Source organism: Pseudopodoces humilis, chromosome 1 (genome assembly GCF_049639895.1).
Source record: "Pseudopodoces humilis isolate 2021_Gansu_Grassland_sample_001 chromosome 1, ASM4963989v1, whole genome shotgun sequence".
NCBI classification, from domain to species: domain Eukaryota; kingdom Metazoa; phylum Chordata; class Aves; order Passeriformes; family Paridae; genus Pseudopodoces; species Pseudopodoces humilis.
The window spans coordinates 23,425,977-23,452,860 of NC_142200.1; the positions used below are offsets into that span (position 1 = coordinate 23,425,977).

A 26,884-nucleotide genomic window follows, 5' to 3' on the forward strand; every position below is an offset into this window, starting at 1 on the left:
TGTTTGTGTCACAACAACCTCCTCTTAATGCATTGTTCTAAATTAAAGCACTAATTCCTTGCTTACAGTGCTGCATAGAGTCCATTATCTGTTATCTTATGTGAGTATAATTTTATTTGAACTGTAGCCTAATTTAGCATTACAAAATCAACTTCAAATTTTAAGTGTTCTAAGTTAAAAAAGAATGAAGATAAATTGAAAAGAGAATACTTTTAACTGATTTGTTTTAAAAGGCTTTAGTGAAAACTTGTAACTTTAAAACTGATCAGAACTAGAAACTGTTTATTAGATTTTTATAACCCACTACCAAAAACCAGAATTCCAGTAGAACTAAAAGTATAATTAAGGTAGCACAAAGATCTCACCATCACACTCTGGGTTTCAGGGTTTTGGATAAGCACATCTGTGTAAGCAACAGTAATTAGAGGAGGGTAGATAGTTCCTCTCTGTGTATGGGTTACCAGACGAATACTGAAATAGAGAGTATGATTTTTAATACAAAAAAAACCCAAAAAAACCCACGGATGAATGCTTGGAAAGCAATCATTGAAACCTGTACTTAAAAGAAATTACTAAATGAACAGAACAACCTGATCAATAAAATGTGAATTTCTAACCCAGTGACATGGCACTTCACATTTTAAAAGCAACTGGAGTGTACGAAGGCATGTACAGAAATATATATAAAAAAATCATGGGAAGGATTGTTTACTTGTAAGAAAATACCTGAATCAACCTTTACCTGTCTGCATCTTACAGGACATCACATAAAGAAGGAGAAGAAAAGTTTCCTCCAAAATATATTCCAGCTGAAATGAGCAATCAGTAATGGCTCTAACAGGCAGTCTCACAATTTTAGTTAAATGACTACAAGCCTATTCTGGATTGTATAACGGAACAGGCAATGGGTTGTAAACATACTGCAAAAAATAATAGGGAGTATGAAATAACTCTGATATAGTCAGCAACACAAACATTGAAAAAGAATTAACAGAGGAGTTTTTAGGTCTTTCCAGACAACACCTGCTTCTAAAAGGCGACTGAATACCTGCTAACTTGCATTAGGCAAACATGGTCTGATCCTTGTACCTGGAAGGGAATCATGGTGATTTAAATTCCCACAAGTCAATATTGTTTTCTTTCACTCATCAGAACAAGCTATGTAAATTCATGCCATTTCCAAATATGCAATGGAAAAAGCAGCACATATTACATATTAGATATATTAGAAGATACAAAACGAAACAACTTTAAGACAATAAAATGCAGACTGTACAACATTGTTTTTATTTTCTATATACTATATATTGTATGAGTTAATCACCTTATTGTTATTTTGCTAGCAATCCGAACTACACTTGGTGGTTTTTCCAAGTCATTCTCTTTTCCACTAAGTGCATCCACCAAAAAAAATCGACGGGTCAAAAGCCAGTTGTTCATATTACTGCCTAGGAGAAAACATGATGGTTTCATACACACATTATTCAATGCACAAAGAATGAAATGTATTAGAAACAACACATACAATTGTATAACACATAGTAACTAATGAGGATATAAAATTGTTTATTTTCAATTTATACAAATATATAATGAAATGAGATTATTTTATTTGTGCATATTACTGATTAGAATGGTGCATGCAAGCAAAGCTTGCACCTAAACTATAAGAACATGACCACAAATACTAAATTTTTAGAATAGAAACAAGCTGTGGTGTGTTGTGGTATCTTTAAACACAACATAGTAACAGTAATTAATATAGATTATTTATATTTGAAGTTTTCAGATTGTTAAAATTCAGAGATGTTACTATCACCATCTTACCTTGATTAACAAGCTTTTCATTGTATTGAAGATTCAAATTTAAAACTGGCACGGCCCAAAGATGTTGCTGTCCATTGCCATCATTATATTCAAGGAACAAGTCATAAAAGACTGGATTAGCAAAATCCAATAAAATTTTTGAAACTGAAATTTTGCACTACAAGAAAAAAAGTGAAAATAAAAAGATCACTTTAACCATTCAGTTATTTTGTCAAGCTGTGGATTCCTTCCCTACAAAATTATTGTGGAATCCCACTTCTTCACAAAAGAGAGAATCACAGAATCATCAAGGTCCTGCATTGAGCCTCCTTTTCTCCAGGCTAAACACTCCCAGCTCCCTCAGCTGCTCCTCACAGGACTTATGTTCCAGACCCCTCACCAGCTCTGTTGCCCTTCTCTGCATGCCCCAGCATCTCAATGCCCTTTCTAAGTGAGAGGACCAAAACTGGACACAGCACTCGAGCTGTGGCCTCAGCAGTGCCAGTACAGGGGGACAATCCCTGCCCTGCTCCTGCTGGCCACACTATTGCTGAGCCAGGCCAATATGCCACTGGCCTTTTTAGCCACCTTGGCACATATTGGTTCATGTTTGACTGTCTGGCTGTTGACCAGAAACCCCAGGTCTTCTCCTGGGCAGCTTTCCAGCCACTCTTCCCCAAGTCTGAGCACTGCATGAGGTGGTTGTGACCCAAGTTCAGGACCTGGCACTTGGCCTTGTTACCTCCCACAACTGGCCTCGCCCCATCGATCAGGCCTGTCTGGATCCCCCTGCAGATGCTTCATGCCCTCCAGCAGATCAACACTCCCACCCAGTCTGGTGTCATCTGCAAATCTGCTGAGGGGTGCTCTTGATCCCCTTGTCGAGATCATTGATAAAGATGTTAAACAGGACCAGTCTCAGTACTGAGCCCTGGGGAACTCCACCAGTGACCAGCTGGATTTATCTCCATTCACTGCTCTCTGGGCCTGACATCCAGATAATTTTTCACCCCATGAAGAGTGCACCTGTGCAAGCCATGAGCAGAGAGTTTCTTGAGAATGCTGTGTGAAACAGTGTCAAATGCTTTACTGAAGTACTGGTAGACATGGTATTCCAGCTACCTGCAAGCAATTACAAAGGTACTAATGATTTTATGAAATACTGTACAAGGGAGGGTGTATGAGACAGAGCCAGGCTCTTTTCAGCAGTGCCCAGTAAGAAGACCAGAGACAACAGGCATAAATTGAAACAGGAGGTTCCCTCTGAGCATCAGAAGACAAGTTTTCACTGACACAGGTTGTCCAGGGCAGCTCTGGTCTCACTCCCTGGAGATAAAAACCCATGTGGGTGTGGCCCTGGGCAACCTGCTCTACATGAGCCTGCTTGTCTTGTGGACAAGACAGCTTCCCTGAGGTCCCTGACTACTCTGTGATTGTGTGAAGAAATTTATGTGAAAGCAGGTAACTTTTTGCAAATATGAACAACCATGCATCTTTAAATACTCATATAATTTGTCAGCCATGTTTCCTCCAAAGCCACATGGAAAAAAAAAAAAAGTAATGCATACAATGGATGAAAATTATATAAAAAAATACTCAGTAAGTTACTGAGGTATCTATTCAAACCCAACAATATTAACTGCTATTAATACTTAACAACAGGAAACACAGACTCAGTATCAAATACTCAAGATTTTAAAAAGAAAAAAAGCCCCATAATCAACTAGTTCAATGATCCTAAATACAACATGTTTTCATTCTGTCTGAAATATTGAAATATGGATAAAACAACATTAAACAATATGGAAGAGTAAAAATATTTAACAAAGATTTGTCTATGTTATTTGGTAAACACTTTAAATTTCCCAGACTAAGCTTTGACAGCTATTACCTTCCAAGACTTTCACACCACCTAAACTGCAGCCAGAGTTTTGTATTTTTACACTTCAACACATAATGCGGGGCATGGTTTCCAATGTTAGATGAGTTAATAAGCAATATTAATATATAGGAATGAGATGCTGTGCACATATATGGAGCTTTATAAAGCTGTTTCTTTCTCCACTCCCTTGCCAAAGAGACTAACACCTTCCCATTTAACATATTAAGTGACAAAAATTAATGAAGTGTTATCACTGGAAGAACCATTTCTGTGGCTGACATAATTTAGTGTTCTATTCCCTCTTCGTTTCCTGGTGTTTAGTAAAGTGTAAAAACCCCAACAGGTTTTTTTTCATAGTTAAGAGAGCTAAAGAATGTCTTTCCTCTGATGAGTCATCTGTTCAATTAATATATGTTTTCAATCTCTTTACTGTGTTCACTAAAATCAGGGCATACAATAAAGAGTAATGGGAACAATATTCTGGCATGGCATGACTGGATTTGCCTTCTTTCCATATGAAAACTGGCCAAAGATAGTGGTAGGAAAATTAGGAGATGGGATACAAAGCATATGGCTATCATAATTCAGGCACTGTGCTCTTCCACTGCCAAGTCAACAACCTCACAAATACAAATGCCAATTTAATTTCTTTTGATTATGCTATGTAGTAAACAAGTTTTGTGATGCAGTTAAATAATTTTAAATACCCCAAACTTATTTCACTCAATTTCCCAAGAACTTAACCTTATGCCTAAACTCCAAATGTTCTTCAATATGCACTGAATAACTAATGACATATAAGGCAGCTTAATTCAAAATTTGAAATAGCATTTTATATCTTACTTACACTTTGCTGGTAAGTTGTTCCAAAAACATAAGCTGCATTCAATTTAGTTTGGGTATCAGGACAAAGCTGAATAAAACATAGTTATAATTAAGTTAATTCAAAGGTATCATCTTCTCATGTGAAAAATATTTACAGGCACTTATGTATTCAGAGTTCTCACAAAAGGTATTTTCTATTTTTTAAAAAGGATTTATTTTGGAGTAAACACAATTATTTATTTCACTAATATTGATATTCTTAAAATTATGGTTTAGCTTATTCATACAGGCATAGTATTTTTCACTTCCATCACTGAAATCTGTGGACAGCAGCATACAAACAGCCAAGAATAATCTTTCTGGGGACTGAATGTTCAATGCACTGTGCTGCCTTAAGCTCAATCAGTGTCTTTTGCTAAATTCAAGAATCTCATAAGAAGTCCACATTCATACAGCCCTGTTTCTCTTAAGATGGCATTCTCATTGAATCAAAGTTATAGCAAGTAACAGATTCTTTTTCTTTTTTTTAATACAACACTTATATTTTCAGCAAAGAACAGCAGATTCAGTTGAATACAGAAAAAAATTAGACCAAAGTCTAACTAAATGAGTATAGCATTTAGTGGAGGGCAGAGTCATTTTCCCAAAATGAGAATCAAGTCTAAATTTGCATAAAGCACAATTCTATTAGTGTGAAACCGAAATTCTGGGAATTGCTATAATTATGCATTCATGAGACGACTTTAGCACTGTGATGTCTTATCATCATGCTATCACCAATCTATTACATTTAAGAAGTCTTTGAATGGAAAAGCTATTCCTTTCCCATTGGCTCTTGATAGCTGTTAAAAGCTTTGCTCTAGAAAAGAAATGTGCCCCAATAAACCTAAACTTATATGTCAGAACATATAATTTTCTATGCATATTAACTGCCTTAGTAACCTGTTCTCTTAAACACTACTTTTCCTTAAAACTGGAGACACAGACACATGGCATATCCTGAGGCAACAACAAAATCAATCCTGAATGTCAGCTGCTCTTCTGCAGACACTGAAATATTTGAAATGCCATGCTCCAACATAAAAGGAACCAACAGTTCCCAATTGTTCTTGCTAGTGTTCCTATTGTTGTCTGCCTAGGGAAATACTGAGAGTGCCTAGACCACCACTGGACTGCTAAACAAATTCTATTCTATAACATTTTGCAACTGTCAATTGTTCTCTCAGATAGACTAATTACTATTGCACTAATTGCTGCTTACTTGCATTTTTCACAGCCTAACTACACAGCGTGGTACTGCTAAAATAGAATGCCTGTGTCCCTGAAATCTGAGGGTGTAGTGTCCAAGGGTACTTCCAACCAGTATTCCCCCTTTATATGTAAAGTCTTCCACCACCTATTTATAACTTTCTGTTATGAAAAAGGCACATGCTGGTCATAGTGTACATTTTGTATTTAAAACCAAAAGAAATAAGCAAGCAAAAAAATCCCAAGACAATGCTATGAAAATGGTGCAGATCAGTTTTCCCACCTCCCTTGACAGTGACATAACCACTGATTTGATTGTCACCCCCATGATGTGTGCAAATAGGAGACAGCATCACACAGCATTATCTATAGACACATGTGGACAAAGAGCTAAAGAATACACTTTTCTCAACAAGAAAAAGAGGTTTGATAAGAAACTACACACATGAGCAACTATGCTGAATGGAAGACAGAGATGGTTCTAAATGACTAACACTATTTTTCAGAACTTTCCAATATGCCAAATTTATACTAGTCCAAAGGATGAAGGCAGTGTTGATGAATTTATACTTCTGATTTTGTAGAGATCATTGTTGAGCAAAAATAAAGGGCTATTTTCCCTAACCTAGCTCTACAGTTAGAACTGTCATTACTGTAATAATCAAAATCTTGGCTTTTGTCTTAATTTGGCTAAAGGCACTTAGAATGTTGTGTTATCAAGAAAAGATACTAAAATCAAACATACCTGTAAGATACCTCCTTCCAAACTTTGCCACTTCAGAAAGTTTCCTGCTGCATCAAATGAGGCTGCAATAAATTTCAGCTTTACATCCTGTTGATGAAAAAAAGATAAAGACCAATGAAACTGCCCTGAAGTTGACATACACATTTTAGAGACTGCTGTCTAATTGTTTGATGTTTCCTAGAACTTTCAGCACAATCCTTCATTTTTTTTCCCCGTTTGATTTTTTTCTTTTAATCTTGGATTTGGTAGTTTACTTTTTTAAAAAAAGACATACCATTCTTCTACAGCTTCACTGATGACATGGAAAAAATTCTTAAGAAACTTCTACACACATAGACATGCCCTATACTAATCAGAATTCTATACAGATTTCTAACATACACTATGCTGGAATCTAGAGGGCTTCCACGATCTTCAGTGTTAGGAGGAATAACAAGTATTTTAGTTATTAGAACAATATTGCAACATTGTTTATCTTAAAACATAGCCTTGTAGAATACGGCTGAAAGTCAATTATTTTATTTTTGAGTCAATAAGAAAACTCTAGATAAAGTTGGCAGTATAACTGACAAACTGGTTATCACTAGTACTATTTTCTGTGATTAGCTGAACTTGAATAACCTACTTCAGTTATTCTATTTTTAGAATTAATTTGGAAAAATAAATCACTTTACTGTTTGATTTACTATCTGATTTCTTCATAAAAACATGCCAATTAACAAACTACTTAAGCAGTCCATCCCTCACAGGGATGGATATTTGGCTCTGTTAACATTAGAATTATTTTTCTCACCTCCTTTTTTTTTTCCCCTAATTCACTGCAGTAAGAGGAAAAGGCTGGAGTAACACACTGAATCCATCTCTGATACAATCAGCTTGTAGAGATTTGTAACAGAAAAATTACAAAGAAATCAAGCAAGGGGAGAAATGTGTATGTAAGCAACTGAAAGTGTTAAACACCACATAACAGTGATGAAGAACACTGTTCCCAGCTACAGAGCTGATAAAAGGGTTGTGATAAAAACTGGCACAGACAGCTTGTCAGCAAAAGACCCTGAACTTTGGAACACCAGGAGGGTGGAAGTAAAGATACAGCACATCACACTTATCCCTCTTTTTCACATTAGATCACCATGAGATCTGACAAAAGTATATAAGACCAACTTTGCCTCAGATTTATGAAGATGGAAGTAAACAAGACTCTGAAGCAAAACACAGTGTCAAAACAACCACGAACTCCTAAGGTGTCTAAAAGGTTTGTCTAATTACTAGTTTACCACTGCCAATCCAGATCCTTGGAGACACAATGAACACTTAAAAGCTGGTATCCTTTGTTCCTCATGCCCTGGTCAGACCACACAGGCAAGCATGTCTTGGCTTTATGACAATGTGGGTATGAAAGTATAAGCAAAGGAAGTGACTAGACATTATTTTACATAAATATCCCCTTCCTCTTCCATAAGATCTCACACTGAGTTGTTACATTAATTGCCTAAAATTTACCTTTAGTAGAGTCACATCTATAATAAATCTACAATTTTATGTGATTATGTCCTCTTCCTAATGTATGCTTCCCTATGTCTACTACCCAACACCTACCTTATCTGTTCCCTTAAAAGTGAAACTTGTAGGAAAATTATTTTTCTCAAGCACTTGGGATGCTAATCCTGGTTGGTCGCCATAATACAGCCATGGAAGATTATGCCTCCTGAAAAAAAATTGCAATGTTTTCTTTAAAGAAATACAATATTTTTCATCAGAGAACATTTAGAATAATCATTTCCATACAAAGCTGTTAAAAACCAAAAGATATGGAAAAGACAACTTACCAGTAGGGTATTGAATGAGTGACGCCTACCCTTGCTGTACTGACAAAAATATACTGAAACAAACCACAGGCATCAGTCCTTGAAGAACTCAGTGAGTTCATATTCATCACACACATATTTCCAAGCGCTTGGCATGCTGTTAGATTAGAGTACAACTGCAGTGGAGAAACACAAGAACACAGAAAAAAGGTATTTAATTTCTCCTCCCTTTTGTGAGGCAGTAATAAATTAATGTTATTCGTAAGAAGCCACTCCTAAACCTTTGTTTCACTTGAAAGTAATTTGATTTTGTCAACACCTAGTATTTTCTCCCAGGTATTCAGGTGCCATATTTTTATAGATCTGCAGATGGCAGCATGAAATCAATACTCTCACTTTTTCAGCTTATTTTAGTTGCATCTGCTAAACGTTAAAATGTGACAGAAATGTCAAAATCTGCACTTACAAAACAAAGTAAGAATCAAAATGTTTAATACCACTTAGAGTATATGGCAAAGATGACTCCTTCAAAGACCTTAGACTGATAAATATAGATACATGTAGTTTAATTACTTTCTCTTCAGTTTTATGTACCTTTTCAATTTTGGTAAACACACCAGTGCCAAGTGATATGCAGAGGTGGCACCTGGCATCTGTGTGCAGGGGTCACTGCACTGGTATTACCTTGTCACCTCCTTACCCCCATTTGTGTGGGTCAGACTAGCAGCTGCTCATCACATTCAGGCAGCATCTTTGAATGGCTGAGCAGGGTGAGGGAGACAAACAGGATAAACTGATGTCAGTGATAAAGAATGGGACCAGTGGGAGAATACATCTCAGAGCTGTGCATATGAGGTGGTGATAGGAGCAGCCACAAAGGTGATCTAGGAAAATCCTGAACCTAAGTCTGCTGAAATACTGACTCAGAGAACACCTGCCAGGCTGGGAACATGGCTTGGGAGTCTGAAACATCCTTGAGAAGTGCAGCTGGGTACCTGAACTTCAGAGACCTCCTGAGATACCATCAGTAAGCACAAACCCAAGGAATTGCAACAGCAACCTATCATCTGGAAAGATGAAGAAGACTCTAGAAGAAGGTTAGGGTTTAGAGGAGGGAAAACATTCCAAAAGAGTAGGAATAGGTATCTGCTATTGATAGTTGTACATGAAAGAGTAGAAAAACAGTCCGGAAAAAACATAAACTAGCCTGACATATAAAACATTGTCATCTAGTGGCTGGTCCAGGTGGTGCTGCCCTACGCTACCTTATGTCTCTCTGGTATAAAAATTACTTTTTACCCAAAATGGAGAGTGAATCTATTCCTGCCTCTCATCTCTCTCTCAATCTTTTCACACAGAGAAGGTCCCCTACACAAACTTTTCTATGAGGTCTCCTAGGCAAGTTACCAGTCTGTGGCGAGGGATGCCTCCAGAGAGAGACTGCCTCCAGATTCTGCAATGTCTATCATCTTTGAAGTGAAACTTCATCTGTCATCAGTTTTGAGGCCCCAATCCTGGGAGTGGTTTCTGGAGTACTGTACTGGTAGTATTTGGAATAATACACACACATATGGGTAACTCATCATAAGTGCATGTGCTCCTTTCCTAGTGATCGTTTTGTAGCAACTCATAATATTAAAATGTATTTCAATAAAGAAAATCTCAGAACCTGAGAAGTTAAAATTCGATCTTCAGGAGAGCAATACAGAAGGAAAATGAGAATGTGTGATAACAGAGTTGGTAAAAGGGAGGCGGAGGCACATGCTCTTTACAAGTGTCTGTGATTCTGCTGCCGCAGCCACTCTTTCACCCATGGTTACTGTCACCCAGAGCAACATAAAGGTATGTAACACTTACATACAGAAAGTAAAGCAAAGCTGAAAGGGGTGGTTCCATGGTTATGAATAACTAAAAATCAACTAGGAGGTAAAGAGCAGGTGCCAGTAAATACTGGATATGTAAGAAGTTAATTTTCTGAGTGATCCCTTACTGGATATGCTCATTTATATCCAAATACATGGACAATAGGTCACATAATACGGAATATTGAAGGATTTTTTCTTTAACGCTATTCATTTTGTGAAAATTCCAATGCTGTAGACTTGCATTAACATTGACTAGCCCTCAATATTTCTAAGCATTCTATGTATATAATTATTTCTGTTCTATTCTCATCTCAAAAAAAAAATTCTTTAAAAATAAGCAAAGTAACTTCCAAAAATAAAAATGACATGCTTTTATAGAGTACCATTCTGCATAAAAAAGCAAACTGCAAACATTAATGAAACTTACCCAACAGGCAAGGGCTGAGGACTGCAGGTTTTTCAGAAACCATGCTGATGTCAGTGTTATACCCTGTAAATAAGGAACTTTTTCACTGTGTTTGTTCACAACAACTCATCCATAATGTAAGAGTCTGGAAAACTATGTTGGCTAGAAGATGGTAGTTATTTTTTTCTAAGAGCTTTCTGTCCTTTGCAAATATCTCTGTCTAACAATATCAGTTCAAAACACAACCATAATGCAATAATTTCTTTCACTTCACTAAACTAGACAAACTACACAGGACAAGAGCTGAAATATTTAATCTTTGAACATTCTTTACCACACAAGGGAAGTACTAACAATTCCAAGGGCAAGATGTTGACTTGATGGAAAATCTAACTCAGGACCAAATTTGCCAAATTAATTACTTCACAACCTCCTTTTTATAACTGCTCACATTTGAACTACACATAGCATTCAAATATACTGTAAGCAGCCGAAAAGACATATTTTCAATAAAATATTACTTAGAAGATGGCATTTTCAGGGAGCAAACCAATGTTTGAGATCAGAAAAACTGAAGACTACTTTTTACTTTCTTTCAAGTGGTAGCTTTTAACATCATCCATTTAGGAGCAAAATACCTTTCTTAGCCACATATCATTTCTTGAATTCAGAACTACTTGGAAAATGGTCCTAACTTTGAGCAGATTTCACAGTTAATGAAAGTTCATTAGATAAAACAATGAAAACCCCTTCAATCTTTTCAACAGAACATATTTTCATTCATTAGCCAATTCAAGGAGTTCAGCAATTTCATACACAATCTCAAACTTTATAGGTGCCCATTTTTTTCTATAAGCTCTAAGATCAAACACTAAACTAAAGCCTTATATCTTTTTTCAAATGTTTTACACAAATACAAATTTTATATAGTAATAAAGTCCAGAGGCTCATGGACTCTTTAGCATGCTTTTGTGATGCAAGAGTATGGTTTGAATGCACACCATTAATACAAAAGGCCACAGGCCACTTGTCCTGATACTAAAGTCATGTAAATTACTTCCCTTTCACAGTTTCCAAGAGGGCATGAATTTTTAAAAGCTTATTGCATTAGAACAATGCTTACTAGGTGTACATACCTACACTCTACAAATGACCTTACAATCATTGGGATCAGACGGAAAAACTACCACCTTTGTTTTCAAAGAACAGGAATTTGAAATACTTACTGAAAATAAGAAATGAGAAAGCTTAAAAGTGTTTTAGAATACACTTACTAGCTGTGCAAAACGAACAGCTGCAACTCCCTTTGGTGGTAAGCCTTCATGAGCCAAGAAACACAATCCCCCAGTCTGAAAGAAATAAAAGAATAAAAAAATGTTGATATTTATACACTTGTCAAAATAACTTTTCTTCTTCTGAACTTCAATACAATAAACATTCTTCTACTTACTAGAATGTTTGGGCTGTTGCAGTCACAAGACTTGCTTACTTGGATGAATGTCTTTTCACATCTTACACACCTATGGATCATAAACACGAAGAATGCACTTAAAATGTAGATAAGTAAGATATTTAGTCCTCAGTGAAAGTTGATTACGTAGCATGCCTGGGAACAGCATCAGTTGAACTGAAATTCAAAAGTTATTACTGATTTGTTTCTACTATCAAAACAACAAACAACCCAAGCTGCTGGCCATATAAGGACTTCAGCGAGCACAAAACACAGTGCATTTGGTACAGGGTTAAGGATTTCCAATTCCCTGCCTTCAAAACTGTCATCCCAAAGATACAGTCTGTTCCTCAGGAAAATTCCATTTAAACTAGCATGACCCGTTCAAATTTATCATCACAAAAGGCAAAGAGCACCCACCTGTTTCCTGATGCATCTGAGGCAGAGAAGGACTGCTCACTTCCATTACAATGTACGCACAATGCCTCATTAAGCAAAATGCCATCGATGCTTCTTTCCACTAAGTAGAAAAGAAAAGCAACTGTGATAAAACTGCCTGATGCAAAGTATCACACTGGTTAAGATATGTGCAAAAGAATTCAGTATCTGCACAGATCTAAAATTAATTCAAAGTGTTTATTTTGAAAAAATGAAGAGCACAACATGCAAATAACATCCACTATAAATGCACATTCATGTACGTGTGTATGTGTGCACTGCTTACAGCTGTGTACAAGCAGCTTAGTTTTAAACGAGAAATAAAACATTTCATGTCTACTTTGGCTACTCCTCTGTTATTTATTCTGAATAAGATTTCAAACAAAGATTTCTCACTGCAAAGCAAAAAATTAAAACAAGTTCGCAAATTACTAGAAAAAAAAAATTACATTTCATCTGAAATGATTCATGGATGTGTCACAATTCCCAAGTTTCAAAACTGCATTTTCCACCAACTAAATCATGTGGCAAGAGATTTCAAATCTAATTGTTAAAAAAACCATCCAAACCAAAGAGAATAAAAAAAATACTGTACTAATGTTCTTCCTGCATGTCAAATTACAGAATCAGGTTTGCTCTCAATATTTTACCACAAAGGCCCAAAAGCATGGGACCTTTGTAACTCTCACAAAGTCTAAGTTAGAATACTGGTATTCAGTGTTTTCCAGTTTCCTAGGAAAATTTAAACTTATTGATCTAGAAAACAGTGATTCTGCAATATACTCTGTTGGAAATGTAACCAAAGCAGAAATCTGTAATATTTAATCCGGGAATTATAGGCATTCCATGTCTTTGAAACTAAGGAAAACTAGAGGTCCCAAGAGCTTTTATGTTTTACACCACTGATGAAAAGTACTTTGTTACATTTCTACTACGCAAAATAAACAAAAATCCATTTAAAACAAACACTAAATTTAACATTATTTTTCTATCTACAGAAAATCATCTGCAACTACTAGAGAGCATCAAGTAAGAAGCACAGATATAGGGAAGCACATCTCAGAAAGTCACAGGTACAGGTGCCTCAGCGTGGCATGAAATCCACTAATAGTAATGCACAGTCATTTGCTTGGTTTGCTCAGCCTGTTCTCTTCCACCTACTCATCTAGGTACAATTCCTTTACTGTTCTTTACACTTCAAAACATTGTAATGCTTTTATAGTCTATACTGACATTGTTTTTATTCCAACTTTAATGACTCCATCTATTTTGAAAGAGCTTGAAGGAAGTAATACACTAGTATTCATTTATGGAATGTTTGCATAACAGTTTTAATTGCAATGAGCAATTGTACAGATTTATCTGTTCTCTTTCAGAAATGATGATTAATACCAAGAGCAGTGCTGAATTTTTACATTAGATATGAAAACATATGTAAAATTTTCTTTCTTATTTAACAGAAAAGCTTATCTTAGTAAACTCAAATATCAATAAACAAGTGCTATCATCTCATAATTGGCACATATTTTTTACCTAGTATTTCATTATAGAGGCATTTACAATTTCCTTTTGAAGTCAGGCCTTTGGGGCAAGTAATACAATTCCATCCATCTTGAGTAACTCCACTCTAAAATAAAACATAAAACTATTAGAATTATCAAAAATATGGACATCACCCAGTATCTGTGAAGAATGCCTTATCCAGCCATTAGCTAATAGAAAATGTGTTCAGATAAAACATCAATAACATTCATGAAGCTTTTAAAGATAAAAAAAGGCTAAACAATCTGGCAAAAGTAATTTCTAGCAGACACACAAAAAAGTTAAGCTCTTCCAAACCTGTTAACTTAAATCCTTCAGGGAAAATTAAAAGTAGAATGTTAAAAAGAGATACACTGAATAAGCATAATAATGCATACACAGACATTTTGCATATAAATTGCATATTGCAATTGCATATAAACATACAGAAGTAATGGAAATAGAAGAGTTCTACGTGAAGCAGTTTATATAATTGTTTGGAATTTTGTACCTACCCAGACAGTTCACATCCACACCTATTTCATACTATGAAGTAACTTCACTACAGATAAAAACCACGGAGGAAAACGAAGATAACTGCTTCTCCTCAAGTGCTACTGATGTTACTCCCCTCTCCGCTACCATCATTTTCTCTTTGCAAAAGCCTTGGCAGTAGATCAAAGGCAAATGCCACCATTGCAGGAAACACAAAGAAAAGGCAAAAGATCACAACACGAAAGGATATGTGCCAAAGTGCTGTCTAACACAGCAAGAAGATGGAAAGAAAAGGGAAATTACCTACACAGCCCATTAGCCATTGAACACCTAACTCAGGCAGGTAAGCTGCTCTCTTGAGAGTTCTTCTATAGTTAGTGAAGGGAAAGAAGTATTCGGGAAGGCTTCACCCTCAAAAGTTGATTTGCTGGAAAAATACATTTCTTTGCTTACTATAATGGGGAAAATCTGGTTAAGCCTGGTGTCTCTGGACCAATGCTGAGATTATGACACAAAATTATAGCTTAATTTGCCAAGGAAGGTCAGAAGAACTGATCAAACTATAATTATAAGTAAAGTAACATAGTAGGAGCAGCTTATTTTGAAGTAATGATGAAAGATTGCAGATTATAAAGTTACAGCCTAAATATTACAATAATAGTATGTACATAAATAATCAGTTAAGATACCTATGACCTGAAAAAGCATCTTTAACATTGTATACAGTTGTGCTCTCTGGGCAAGGACAAAGCAGATAAGAAAAGCAGTGGAAGGAACTTAAACACTTGAGAAAATTCTTATTTTGTCTGTGGGGTTAAATTTGTAATGAAAAAAAGTGTGCAAAATAATAGAAATAGACAATTCTAAATTGAACAAAAATACTATGTATAACCATGGTCTTAAAAATTCCCAATCAAGGACTATTATGCAAAAATATTTTAAATTAATGAAAAATAACTTGCAATCAGAATAAAATTTAAAATTTAAAACCCCATAATGGTTATGATTAGTATTTTATCATTATGGCAAACATGAAACATTCAATACCTACCATATTTTCTGGGCATTTTTCACAAGTAACAGAGAACCCACCATTACTAGAGACCATCCTGTATCCTGGCTCACATACACAGGAACTACCTGAAGAAAACAAAACAAATGCACATTTAATCTATATAAAACTGTCTGGTTGTAACAGAATACTAAAAACAACTACTGTTGCTCTCAAGAGATCAAAATGGATTATTAGACAGGAACATAAAACATTTGGGTGAGATGTGAATGAAAATCACCATGCTTTTAAAAAATGCCCACGTTACAGTTTGCACACAGACGTTTTAAGAGACTGTTACAAGGCTGACTGACACCAGCATTATATGTTTGTATAAAGGTTTTATTTTTTCAATTTGAAGTCAGTCCTAAAACCAAAATGTGTTTGTATGAAAAGGTTTTCCAATATAAAACTGTTTTAAAAGCTGTTTTAAACTCAAGGCTGTCAAAATTGTCCATGGGGATCAAGGTTTAGATTGAATGGTTTTCAGTGAGTGAACAGAATAAACTTAACATTTTGTATGAAATTAAACACTATTTTTATGGCACATATAATGCCCATCTGCTAGTGCTCCACAATATTTTTTTAGAAACTTTTCCTGTCTCAGTGTCATGAACTTCCCTCTGTACTTTTAAACAAATATCACAAACCAAAATTGATTATATGTACTAATAAACTGTTTTTATTATTTAAGGTTGTTTTGAACTGTGCAGGCAAAAATAATGTCAAGTTCTGTGGAAAATTTTATAACCTTAAAGTACATTCTGATGAGACCAGCTGTACAGAAACATTTGTCAAAGTGATCAACCATTTATACTTAATTCTGAAGTCCAATTGGATTAGATCAATGAAAAGTTCGAGTTGTGACACTCACAGTGACAATACCAAGGTTTTTAGGCATGTCACCTGAAGGCAGAATCCAGACTGATGAGCTAACCAGGGAGTGTATGGGCAATCACAAGTGGAATTCAATCAAGATGCAAACAGCACTGAGTGGCACCTACCTACACTGCTCCAGTCAGATCTGCAGGAAAAAATAAACCCTTGACCCCCCCCCCTTGGAATTTTCCTCTCCCTGAAGCCCTTTATTTAGGGAAAGATTCAGCCTAAAAGAGAGTTATGGATCTAGACACCCATGTTATCAGGGGATCTGAAAACAAATAGAGTACTTTTTTCCAATAAGTGAACTATGGGATTGGTCTTTAGAGGACCCTGGTGCTGGTGGTGGAAAAGGTGAGCAGCTTTCATGCAGCAGCTGTGAACACAGTGATCCACATCACTGCTTCCGACTGAAGTAGCAGTTCTGAAGAGAGATGCTGTTGGGTCTTAGTCTCAGACTTGTACACACAAGAAGGAACTCCCAATCTTGTTGGACTGTGTATAAAAGATGGACACTTCAATACCTCCTTATGCCTTAAAGACAGCAGCCAACTATCTGTATTTTCCATTTAGTACTGTCAGGTTGTGTTGTATGTGCTCCAAGTTCTCGCGTGGGACTCAGACTAACATAGGCACAACCTGAGAATCTCACACTTGGTATCTCAGACATCCAACTTTGACAAGGAGTTTCAAGTCACAGAAGTGTTCTAGAACATAAATTCAGGGTCCTGTGGAATTTTACAGATGAAAATGCAAGTACAATATAATGCTTGAGGAAATAAAGGTTATTAGAAAGAGGCTGAAAGTAATTTCTCTGAGCTGTATCTCAGATACATCACAGCTGTGCCAGGGCCTCTTAGGTCTCTGCAGGACCCTGGCTCTTTCGCTCCTTCCCCAGACCTGTTCGAGGGGGGCTGTTTTACCGCCACAACCTGAGCCCCGGCTCCGCATCTCCCGCTCTGGGGGCGGATTCAGCGCGGAGCCACCCGAGCCCCGCCTCCCCCATCGCTCACCGCCGGCACTCTGCCGCTGGTGGGCCCCGCAGGGCGCGCAGGCAAGGCGGGAGCTGTCGAAGTAGCGGTCGGCGCCGCAGTCGGCGGGGCGCTGGAGCGGGACGGAGAAGCCGCGGGCGAGGGGCAGCGCCGTCGACATCGCCATGAGCAGCGCGGCGGCGCCGGCCCCGCGGCCCCGCGTCGCCATGGCCACCGCGCGCCCCGCCCGCGCGCGCCGATTGGCCAGGGCCGCGCGGTACGGCGAGCGCCGGGGGCCTGCCGCCGCAGCACGCGAAGCGGGCCGGGGGAGGGAGCAGAAGCCCTAGTTTAGGTATTTGGTCCACAGGGAGTTCTGTTCGTTTTGTGCGAGGTCAGGAGCGAAAAATGAGAGGATGCCGAAGCCCGGGTTGCACTTTCCGGTACCTTGTCCCTAGAACTCGTACACAATGTACATTTGTGTATATACATATGTAACACGCGTTTGTAATTTCTCCCCAGAGAGGAAAGTGGTAACAAGGTGAAAACACAAAATGCCTAGAGCAATGGATGCTCAGCCAAAGTTACTCCTCTTTACACCTTTGCCACACTCTTGTTCACAGAATGAGTCCGGTTGGAAGGGAGCACTGTGGGTCATCTGGTCCAGTCTCCCTGCTCAAGCAGGATTATCCCAGAGCTCATGGCACAGCATTGCGACCAGGGAGTTCTTGAATATCTATAGTGAGGGAGACACCACAGCCTCTCTGGGCAGCCTGTTCCAGTGAAACCACAGAGTAAAGTTCTCCATGCTCAGGTGGAACTTTCTGTGCATGTTTCTGCCTCTTGCCTTTTATCTCATTCCCTCAGATGTTACCAAAACTTTGCAAGACACCGTGTCCTGGATTTTAGTTATTTCTCATTGTCCCTCTCCTATGTGCTGATTGCCTATTATGATTTTCGATATTAGCACGTTTTATTTCTTATTGTATTTATTTTGTTGGCTCAACAAGTGTTAAAAGGTTGAGTTGATGTTTTCAAGTCAAATTATCTGTCCCCAGACTCAAGTTCATGTAAATTTGACTGTGTAAAGATGTAACTTTTTACCGATGTGCTTGATTTGTCGAAACCTCCATCTTGTACCCAGAATAAACAATGGTATTTTTCTAAACAAGATTCTGTGTTGAGAGAGCTCGTAAAGTCGGCAACACTGATAGCTGAATCTACCATGAATAGTACAGGTTTTTCCTCCGACAGGTAAGTCGGAGCAGATAAGTATACTGGATATGCATAGAAAGACAGGGGAGAACACATAAAGACAGGGAAGGTAGTTAGGATAAACTTTAGAACAAATATACTTCACTTGCACAGCCTAAGTACTCTGTATCTGCCCTTCACTTTACTTAATCTTGAACATTTCCTCCTTCTCTTCCATTCCTCCAACCCCAGCCTTCCCTTCCTCTCACAACCCGGGCTTGAGCCAGCCCCGAGCTGCCTTAGAAATCGTGTCTAGGCATTGGAAAAGCAGCGGTGAGTGGTGCCTGAGGCTCGGCACGCACCAGCACCGACGGGAATGAGCCTGAGGACAGCGCACAGCGCGGCAGCGGCGCTCCGTCACCGTGCGACCGATCTCTAGATGCAGGTCTATCACCGCACAGGTATATCACTATGCATATCTATTATCATACAAATTATTATTACACAGCTCCCTCAGACCTACAGACGGAGACTGTACATCCGCCTGCAGGGCAAAGAGCGCATGCGCACTGCCTGAGGAGCGGCTCCCGCCCGCGCGCAGACGGGGGCGCGCGGTCCGCGCACGCGTGGCTGCAGCGCGGGGACGGGGTCACAGGGCCGCGGCGTTTTGCGCCCCGCCCGGAGGGTGCGCGCGCAGGCCCGCTCTCGCTGGCCGGAAGCGCTCGCGCAGCGCAGCTTCCCCTCAGCGTTGAGGGGGGCCAGCGGAGGCGGCGCCATCTTGGCGGAGCCGTGCCGGGAGCTGCGGGCCCCGTCCGAGCGGCGTGTCCGGTGGGTGCGTGGATGAATGGCGTGAGGGACAGAGCACGCCTCCCCGGGGTGCGGCGTGTGGCCGAGGGCGGCGCGGAATTTGCTGTTTCTCGGTTGCCCGACCTTCTCGGAACCGCTGCGGAACCGCTGCGCAGCCGCTCCGTCTGCCCCGGCCTCCTCATGTCCCTGGGCTTCACATCCCCCTTCCCCGTTCCCGCTGCCTCCCTCAGCCCTGTCCCGGTGTTGGGAAACAGAGGGGCTCCTTCGTGGCGGTGGAGCACCGGACCCCTCGCCCCGTCCCCCTCACCCGTCCCCTGCCCTGCCGCCCGCGGCGCCGGCGGAGCGACTTGCTTGGAAGCGGTTCCGTGCTACACTCGACTGTGTAGTGGGCCCAGCTGCAGAGCTCACTCATGTTTTCCTTCAGCACTGTAAAAACTGCTATTCGCAGCAGTCTGCTTCCTCTATTAAGGCTCATTTTGAAGAATAGAATAAGAAACCTTCCCCTGTTTCGCTGGTTATTCTACACTGGTCCAGTATCGTAGTCGGGGTGTTTCTGTGGGTTCTTTCTAGCTTGCAGTCTGTGTAATCTTCCAGTGTTATGATAAAAATACTAGTCTAGTGCAGACTTAGTTTCCTACTGTGTTTACAAGTTGTGTATTATTTTAATGTCTTTAATGTTTGGAATTTTCCGAGGCTGTGGAAGAATAGGTATTGTACTGTTTTCTAGACAATTTTGCTTATATATAAAATTTCATAAAACTGTACACTTCTGTGCTTTTAAGTAGTGGCATGAAGTTGTTTATTTATTCTCCAAATCCTTGCTCTCTGAAGTCGTTCAGTTAATGAATTGCTCTTACTTTTCATGACAAGTCAACTCTCTTGGGTTATGCACTTTAAATTGTTGGATGGCTTGTCTCTGCTTTCTACTCATGTGTGATTGTTTACAGTCAGTAAGAGCTATTATTTGAACTTGCATTTGTTTATGGACTTCTTAGAGATCACATTATGATCTGGAATCACTGTGTCTGGTTTTCACCACGGAAGGTTGTGTATTGTATGGTATCCCTGGTGCATCGTGGAGAACTTGCAGTTTATCACCGAAGAATTATGGAGGAGAGCTGTTGTGAATGATGTTTAAAAATTGGGATAAGAAAGCGGAGTTGTGAATCCAGAAATACTACAGATTAAATACATCATGAAGTAGCAGGGCAGCGGATTTGCTTTTTCAAGACACGAAGGTGCTGTATGAAAATTCTGCCCTTGAATTCTCCATGCTTTTTGGCACTGCCATTGCATCTGTTGAGAAGACACGTTGTAAAGTGTTCTGGGTCTGGCTGGGATGGAGTTAACGTTCTTCACAGCAGCCTATACAGTTCAGTTTGGATTTGTGGCTGAAAGAATGTTGACAACACATCGATGTTTTGGCTGTGGCTGAACAGCACTTGCACAGTATCAAGGCTGTACCTATTTTCCCTACTCTGTTCCTCCAGTGAGTGTGCACAGAGTAGGTGAGGAGCTGGGAGGGCTGACTCAAACTCACCAAAGGGATATTCTGTGACATGTAACATCGTGCTGGGCAACAAAAACTGAGGTAGAGGAAGAAGTATTTTGTTGGTTTTGGTTTCTTTGGGAGGATTGGAAGAAGGCTGGACATCAGTCAGCCTGCGTGAGGTGGTGATTTCCTTTTTGTGTTTTTCTTTCTGCTGATGAAACTGTCTTTATCTTGACACACACGTTTTCTTGACTTTGTTCTTTCCCATCCCACTGATGGGGATGAGGAGTGAACAATCAGCTGTGTGGGTGCTTGGCTGCTGGCTGGGGTCGACTCACCACAAAAGTACAGAGGACAGATGGTCTTTAGTGAACTTTCTAAATGGGCAGTTGTTTTCGGTTTGTTGTGCTTATGTACTGGTGCAGAAGTGATGTGGAGTCCATTAGTGACAGAATTTGGGCTTTGCTGTTGTTTTGCTAAGTTCAAGTGGAGTGACAGTTATGGTTATTGATAAATAACTTGTCATCAGGATCTAGTGCTTTATAGAGCAAGGTTTGTAGGAGGAGTGTTCTCAAATGGTCAGAGCACTGGGTTGTGGTTGTTTTAAAGTGATGCAGTAATTTGCTACAGAGGCTTGTGTTTGTTCTGAGAATATTGTGCTATTTACTGTGTGATGTTAGAAAATGTTGAAAATCAGGGTGTGTTCAGTTGGTGTATTCAAGCTTTTCTTCTTCTTATGTTTGAAAGGCAGTAGAGTAAGGATATAGGGAAAATACTGAAGTTGGCTTTGTAAATTCAGGTGCTTCCTGAAGTTTCACCTTGTTGGATATTTTTGGTCTTTCATTTGATGGTCTTCACGGTGTACGTTAAGTGCAGTGCTGGACTGGTGAGCAGCGTACTCTTGTTGTGAAATTTGAAACCAGGTGGATTTCAGAAGAATGGACATGTCTTTTAATCCTAAAATGGACCTAAGCACCTTTCAAGAACTCAATTGAGAATTGTTCCCTTGATACACTGTCAGTCTGTTTCATTGCAACAGTTCAGTGTGGCACAATTGATGACCAAGTAATCTCATCATATTTTCATCGTTTCCAGAAGTCAACTTAAACTCTGAATTTCTTTTGCTTCTAAAATGGAAACAGAAAGATGCAGTGCATGGCATCTTGGAACATGGAAGGAGTTCTTCACATGGGTTCATAACATGCTTGGCTTTAGTATTAGCCACTGCTATGGATGGGCTGCAGCAGTGTAGCACAGTGTGTAAAGCAAAGTACAGGTATCAGCCATTAATTATGTTTCGTTTTCTTTCCACAGTTAAGTTGATTTTACAGAATTTATCAGGTCTCCAAAGCAGAAACAGGTAAGCTGCCAAAAGCTTAACACTTCTCACTGAGTATTGTGACAAGATCATACACAGCCTTTTTTCCTCACAGACTTGTGGCTGGCAACTAGGATATGCTTGTGGCCGCTGCAGTTAATACTCTGACTACGCCAAAGAGACAACATTTTTGAATGCTGAGAAAACATACATTATTGAACAGAACTGATCACTGGGTAGAGCAACTTGTCAAAGCAGTAAAGCCTGTACTGTTTGTGAAGTACTTCATTTTGCAGTGACGTAGTTATTCTTTTTCCTTTCTCCTTTTATCAGCTAGTGTCCTATTCAAAAGTAAACTGGATTTTTTTGTTCTTTAGGAGTGGGCAGAGATCTCTGGCATATAGTAACTAAGCTGTGAAAGACTTGAGGTGTTCTTTAGGTATTGTGGATGGTGAGGAGTGACTTAGGTGGATTTTGTTGCCCTTAGGGTAGGGAATATTGATAGATTTGTGCATGCGTGCCAGTGGAGTAGCTAATTGTTCTGTCTAATCCACTTTCAGTGAATTGTGTTTCAATCTTGTTCTCGTGAACTTGTGGGTTGATACCTTCTCTCTTGATGAGATGAGGGCATTCATTAAAAAGGCTCTAGCTTCTTAAGTGATAAGTTACTGTAATAGCTGAGTACTAAAGACGTGCTATCATGTGTACCTTTTTGTCTGCAGGTGATTTTTGCTGTGGGTTGAGCTCAGCATGGCTGTAGTCATCCGTTTACAGGGGCTTCCTGTTGTTGCGGGTCCTCCAGATATTCGTCGTTTCTTCTTGGGATTGAATATTCCTGATGGAGGTGTGCATATTATTGGAGGAGAGATTGGGGAGGCTTTTATTATATTTGCAACAGATGAAGATGCACGGCGTGCCATGAGCTGTTCAGGAAGGTTTATCAAGGACTCGCGCATAGAGCTCTTTCTCAGCAGCAAGGCAGAGATGCAGAGTACCATAGAAATGAGTCGGAAACGATTTGACCGTGGGGGACGAGAAAGTATGTCTGGCTCTAGAAGAACAGGTACTAATGGTTCTAGTACATCAAGTATTGGAGATATACCACATTTAGTTACAGCTTCTCCAAAAGTAATAAGAAAACCTAGTTATGGGCCAGCAAATCGCCTGGAGGCTGGTTTCCATACTAACGGCACAAGATATGGTGATATGGGTATACCTAAGTCAAACTATCAGTTAAGAAAGGATTCTCACCCGTTTAACCCAGATGATCGTTACTTATTTCTACGGGGTATACCTTACTCTGCAACAGAAGTTGAAGTACGTACTTTCCTTTCGGGGATACATGTGGATGGAGTGATTCTGATAAAGCACCGCAATGGTTTAAACAATGGTGATTGCTTGGTAAAATGTGCTACACCTGGTGATGCCTTAGAAGGACTTAAACGTCATAGACAATACATGGGTCAGAGGTTTATAGAAATTAGCCCAACTACAGAGGAACGGTGGATTGAATGTGGTGGAAGGATAGACATGCCAGATGAAATGGATGACTTTTTGTGTGAAGACCATTCTCCAAGAAGTTCAGGCTACATGCATTCAAGGAAGCATTCTCGTTCAAGATCACCAAGGAGACAAAGAACACATTCTCGTTCATCTCCTAGCCAGGAATATTACATACACCTAAGAAATCTATCTTTTAATGTAGAAAAGAGAGATCTGAGAGATTTTTTCCCTGATTTGGATATACACAGCAAACAGATCAAGATTTTAACAGATAAGCATCAGAAAAGGACTAGAGATGCTTTTGTGGTATTAAGGAATGAGAGAGAATATCAGGCTGCTTTGGAATGTCATAGAAAGGTTCTTCTCAATCGTCCTGTGTACATTTTTCCAATTTCAAGAAAGTCAATGTTGAAAATAATTGACTCTTGTGAGAGGAAAAGATCACCAGACAGAGATCATTTTGGACAGGCCATATCAGAAAAAAGTTACCGGGAAGGTCATTCCAGCCCTAAGACTTGTGTTTATGTAAGGAATTTTCCATTTGATGTGTCAAAAATTGAAGTGCAAAAGTTCTTTGCAAGATTTGATATTGATGAAGATGATATTTACTTGCTCTATGATGAAAAAGGAGTTGGACTGGGAGAAGCACTAGTGAAGTTTAAATCTGAAGAACAAGCTATGAAAGCAGAAAATTTAAATCGTCAAACTTTTTTGGGAACAGAAGTATTAATAAGACTAATATCTCAAGATCAGATGGAGAAGTTTGGTGTAGCTGCACCATTATCTGCACCAAATGAAATGCACAGTCATTCACATCTGTATGACAGAGCTGAACTCTCCCGTCCAGTTGGTTCACCATCTGGGCCACCACAAGGGCCACCCATGCATTCATTTGGTCCCCCTGGGAACTTCAGGCATCATTCTGAATTTAGACATCCCCCTGAGGACTTCATGTGCCCTCCTAAGGATTTTAGGGGTCCACCACCCCTCATGGATTTTGGTGGTGACAGTGAACCTTTTGGCAGAATGGAGTTTGGGAATAATAAAATGGGAAATTTTCCTGAAGGAAGATTTATGCCAGATCCAAATTTCAGTGGTGGTTCTGAACGTGTTGTTCCTATTCTATTGAAAAACTTACCTTTTAAAGCTACTCCTAATGAGATTCTGGATTTTTTCTATGGCTACAGAGTGATACCGGAGTCGGTTTCTGTGCAGTACAATGAACAAGGATTACCTTCTGGTGATGCCATCGTTGCTATGACAAACTATGAGGAAGCTATGGCTGCTATTAATGAACTAAATGATAGGCCCATTGGTCCACGGAAAGTTAAGTTGAGTTTGCTGTAAAGGAGGAAAAGATGCTTTAATAACACATTCTAGGTTTGACAGTATTGACAGTTATTTTTTTTAATTACTGGAAGATGCATAACGGTTTCCATCAGCTGTTGTAAATAATACCCAGTTCAGTTGTTTAGCTCTTGGTTGAAATACCTGTAGGACATTGAATGTCTTACATCAAGGTATAAAGGGATGGAGTTACAAAGGTTTGGGTTGTTGTTTATTTTTTTTTTCTTTTAGATTAATTCCAGTCATGTCTTTGCATCAAATAAAAACATAAGTGCTGGTTGACTGACCACACAAACGGTTCAAATAGAAGATTTTCAGTGCTACCTGCATTAATAAATGACACTTAATGAGGTTAGTTTAATAAAATTTTAAAAAATACTTATTTTTTTTGTTTCCTTTTTGTGTAAATTTTTCAGGTTTTATTCGGTTTCATGTGTTTGCAGGCATTCCTGTTTAAAAAGCTTCCTGTTCTTATTAGCTGGCTGTGCAACTTTCTTAAAATAAAAAGGAAACTGCCATTTAAATGTGTGTCTTATATTTAAAACGTGTATAGTTAATGATGTCAGCTATTATGGTGATGAGATCTGGGTCTTGTTGAGAATGCTGCTTGCTGCTTCCTCTGGAAAGAGTGAACTGGTAGTTTGTCAACAGATGGCAAAGCAGAGGATGGGTAGTTTATAGAGATTGCAGAGGCTCTATTCATCAGTTAAGACTTTTTTCTCACTCACTGTAGTACCTTGAGGCAGAAAATGAATGTTGGAATTAGATCAAGAATTCTGACTTCAGGTTTTGTTTTATCTTCACATGCTGCATAATATGAATACTAACTGGCTAATGATGTCTGGATGCATTCCAGGTCAATCTCTGATTAATTTTAACTAGCATCTGTCACTGGCAACCAAGCTGACAACCAAGTGTGTTATTTTCTAATGTAATAAATGCTTATGTCAGCATTTAGAATGTGTTGTTTTCACTGGTTTGTTACCAGCATATTTAAATTTTAGCAAGAAAAAAGGTAGCTTGGAAAAGCTGTGTCTTCAGAATTAAGGCTTAGTAGGAAACTTTGTGTGGGCAAGGACTTTCCTTGACATTGCAACTGCAAGATAGTATCTGTAGTACTAAAGGATTAAGTCTCAGTCCCCTCAAACTGAGACAACAAAGTTGCAACTTAGCAGTGAAAACTTAACTTTGGTTGTTCAATACCCAAAATTCCTAAATTCATGAAGTAGGGAGGTCTCTATTCCAATTCCCTCCTCAAAGCAAGTTTCAGCTAGAATGGGCTACTCAAGGCCTTGTCTGTTGCATCTTTAATAGCTTTAAGGACAGAGCTGTCTGGTCAGCCTTTCCAGTGAATGATCCCCTGTCACTGGTGGTCAGACCATAATTACTTTGTGTGAAGTCATCATCATGATTGCAGAACTTCCATGCCAACTGTTTGGTACAAGCAAACAAAATGAATGAAATTTTTTGTTCTGTAATATTTAAAAGGTTAGTGTAGCTTTATCCTGCATATTATTTGTTCTATGTTTTAAGTGCCAAGGAAGAAGCTTTTTGAATGATAATGCAAGGTCTGTATATGTAGATTACTCTGAGCAAAGAACTGTAATGGCCAAGTTTTCAAATTCTTAACACTTAGCATACTGATACTTGCTTTAGGAATTAGCTTCAGAATCATTCAGTTTTGAATCGTCCTCTGAACTTAAAAGGAATTAAAACCCAACAATTTTGTGCTTTATTTAATAGCTACTGTAAAAGAGATCAAGGAGCCAGAAGATGCACGGAAAATAAAGACGTGAGAATCCTCAAAGTAAACTTCCCTGACCATCATGTGGGAAA

The 26,884-nt window shown here is 38.9% G+C and overlaps 2 protein-coding genes across 4 annotated transcripts in view; one reads left to right on the forward strand and one right to left on the reverse strand.

Moving 5' to 3' along the window:
• TMEM67 (transmembrane protein 67) overlaps window positions 1-17,619 on the reverse strand; it is a 31,610-nt gene extending 13,991 nt beyond the window's left edge. The window contains exons 1-14 of the mRNA XM_014253236.2: window positions 17,433-17,619; window positions 15,541-15,629; window positions 14,007-14,100; window positions 12,456-12,555; window positions 12,036-12,105; window positions 11,860-11,934; window positions 10,607-10,669; window positions 8,336-8,490; window positions 8,106-8,214; window positions 6,507-6,593; window positions 4,536-4,601; window positions 1,828-1,984; window positions 1,325-1,448; window positions 366-471 (exon numbers count right to left, since the gene is read on the reverse strand). Coding sequence (XP_014108711.2) covers window positions 366-471; window positions 1,325-1,448; window positions 1,828-1,984; window positions 4,536-4,601; window positions 6,507-6,593; window positions 8,106-8,214; window positions 8,336-8,490; window positions 10,607-10,669; window positions 11,860-11,934; window positions 12,036-12,105; window positions 12,456-12,555; window positions 14,007-14,100; window positions 15,541-15,629; window positions 17,433-17,619 — 1,482 coding nt within the window. The remainder of the gene's footprint in view (window positions 1-365; window positions 472-1,324; window positions 1,449-1,827; window positions 1,985-4,535; window positions 4,602-6,506; window positions 6,594-8,105; window positions 8,215-8,335; window positions 8,491-10,606; window positions 10,670-11,859; window positions 11,935-12,035; window positions 12,106-12,455; window positions 12,556-14,006; window positions 14,101-15,540; window positions 15,630-17,432) is intronic.
• Window positions 17,620-19,287: 1,668 nt separating this feature from the next.
• RBM12B (RNA binding motif protein 12B) lies at window positions 19,288-25,572 on the forward strand. Of its 3 annotated transcripts, none has more exons than XM_005517026.3 (3): window positions 19,302-19,409; window positions 22,195-22,240; window positions 22,921-25,572. In XM_005517026.3, the coding sequence occupies exon 3, from the start codon at window positions 22,949-22,951 to the stop codon at window positions 25,046-25,048; it is 2,100 nt and encodes a 699-aa protein (XP_005517083.1). In that variant the 5' UTR covers window positions 19,302-19,409; window positions 22,195-22,240; window positions 22,921-22,948; the 3' UTR covers window positions 25,049-25,572. The 3 variants fall into 3 exon arrangements, with proteins under 3 accessions (XP_087912300.1, XP_005517083.1, XP_014111324.1); XM_014255849.2 differs by having other exon boundaries at window positions 19,329-19,413; XM_088056174.1 differs by lacking the exon at window positions 22,195-22,240 and having other exon boundaries at window positions 19,288-19,409.
• The last annotated feature ends 1,312 nt before the right edge of the window (window positions 25,573-26,884 follow it).

Excerpts from the sequence above, each read along its gene's own strand:
- RBM12B (XM_088056174.1), top strand. The coding sequence starts at position 22,949 with ATGGCTGTAGTCATCCGTTTACAGGGGCTTCCTGTTGTTGCGGGTCCT.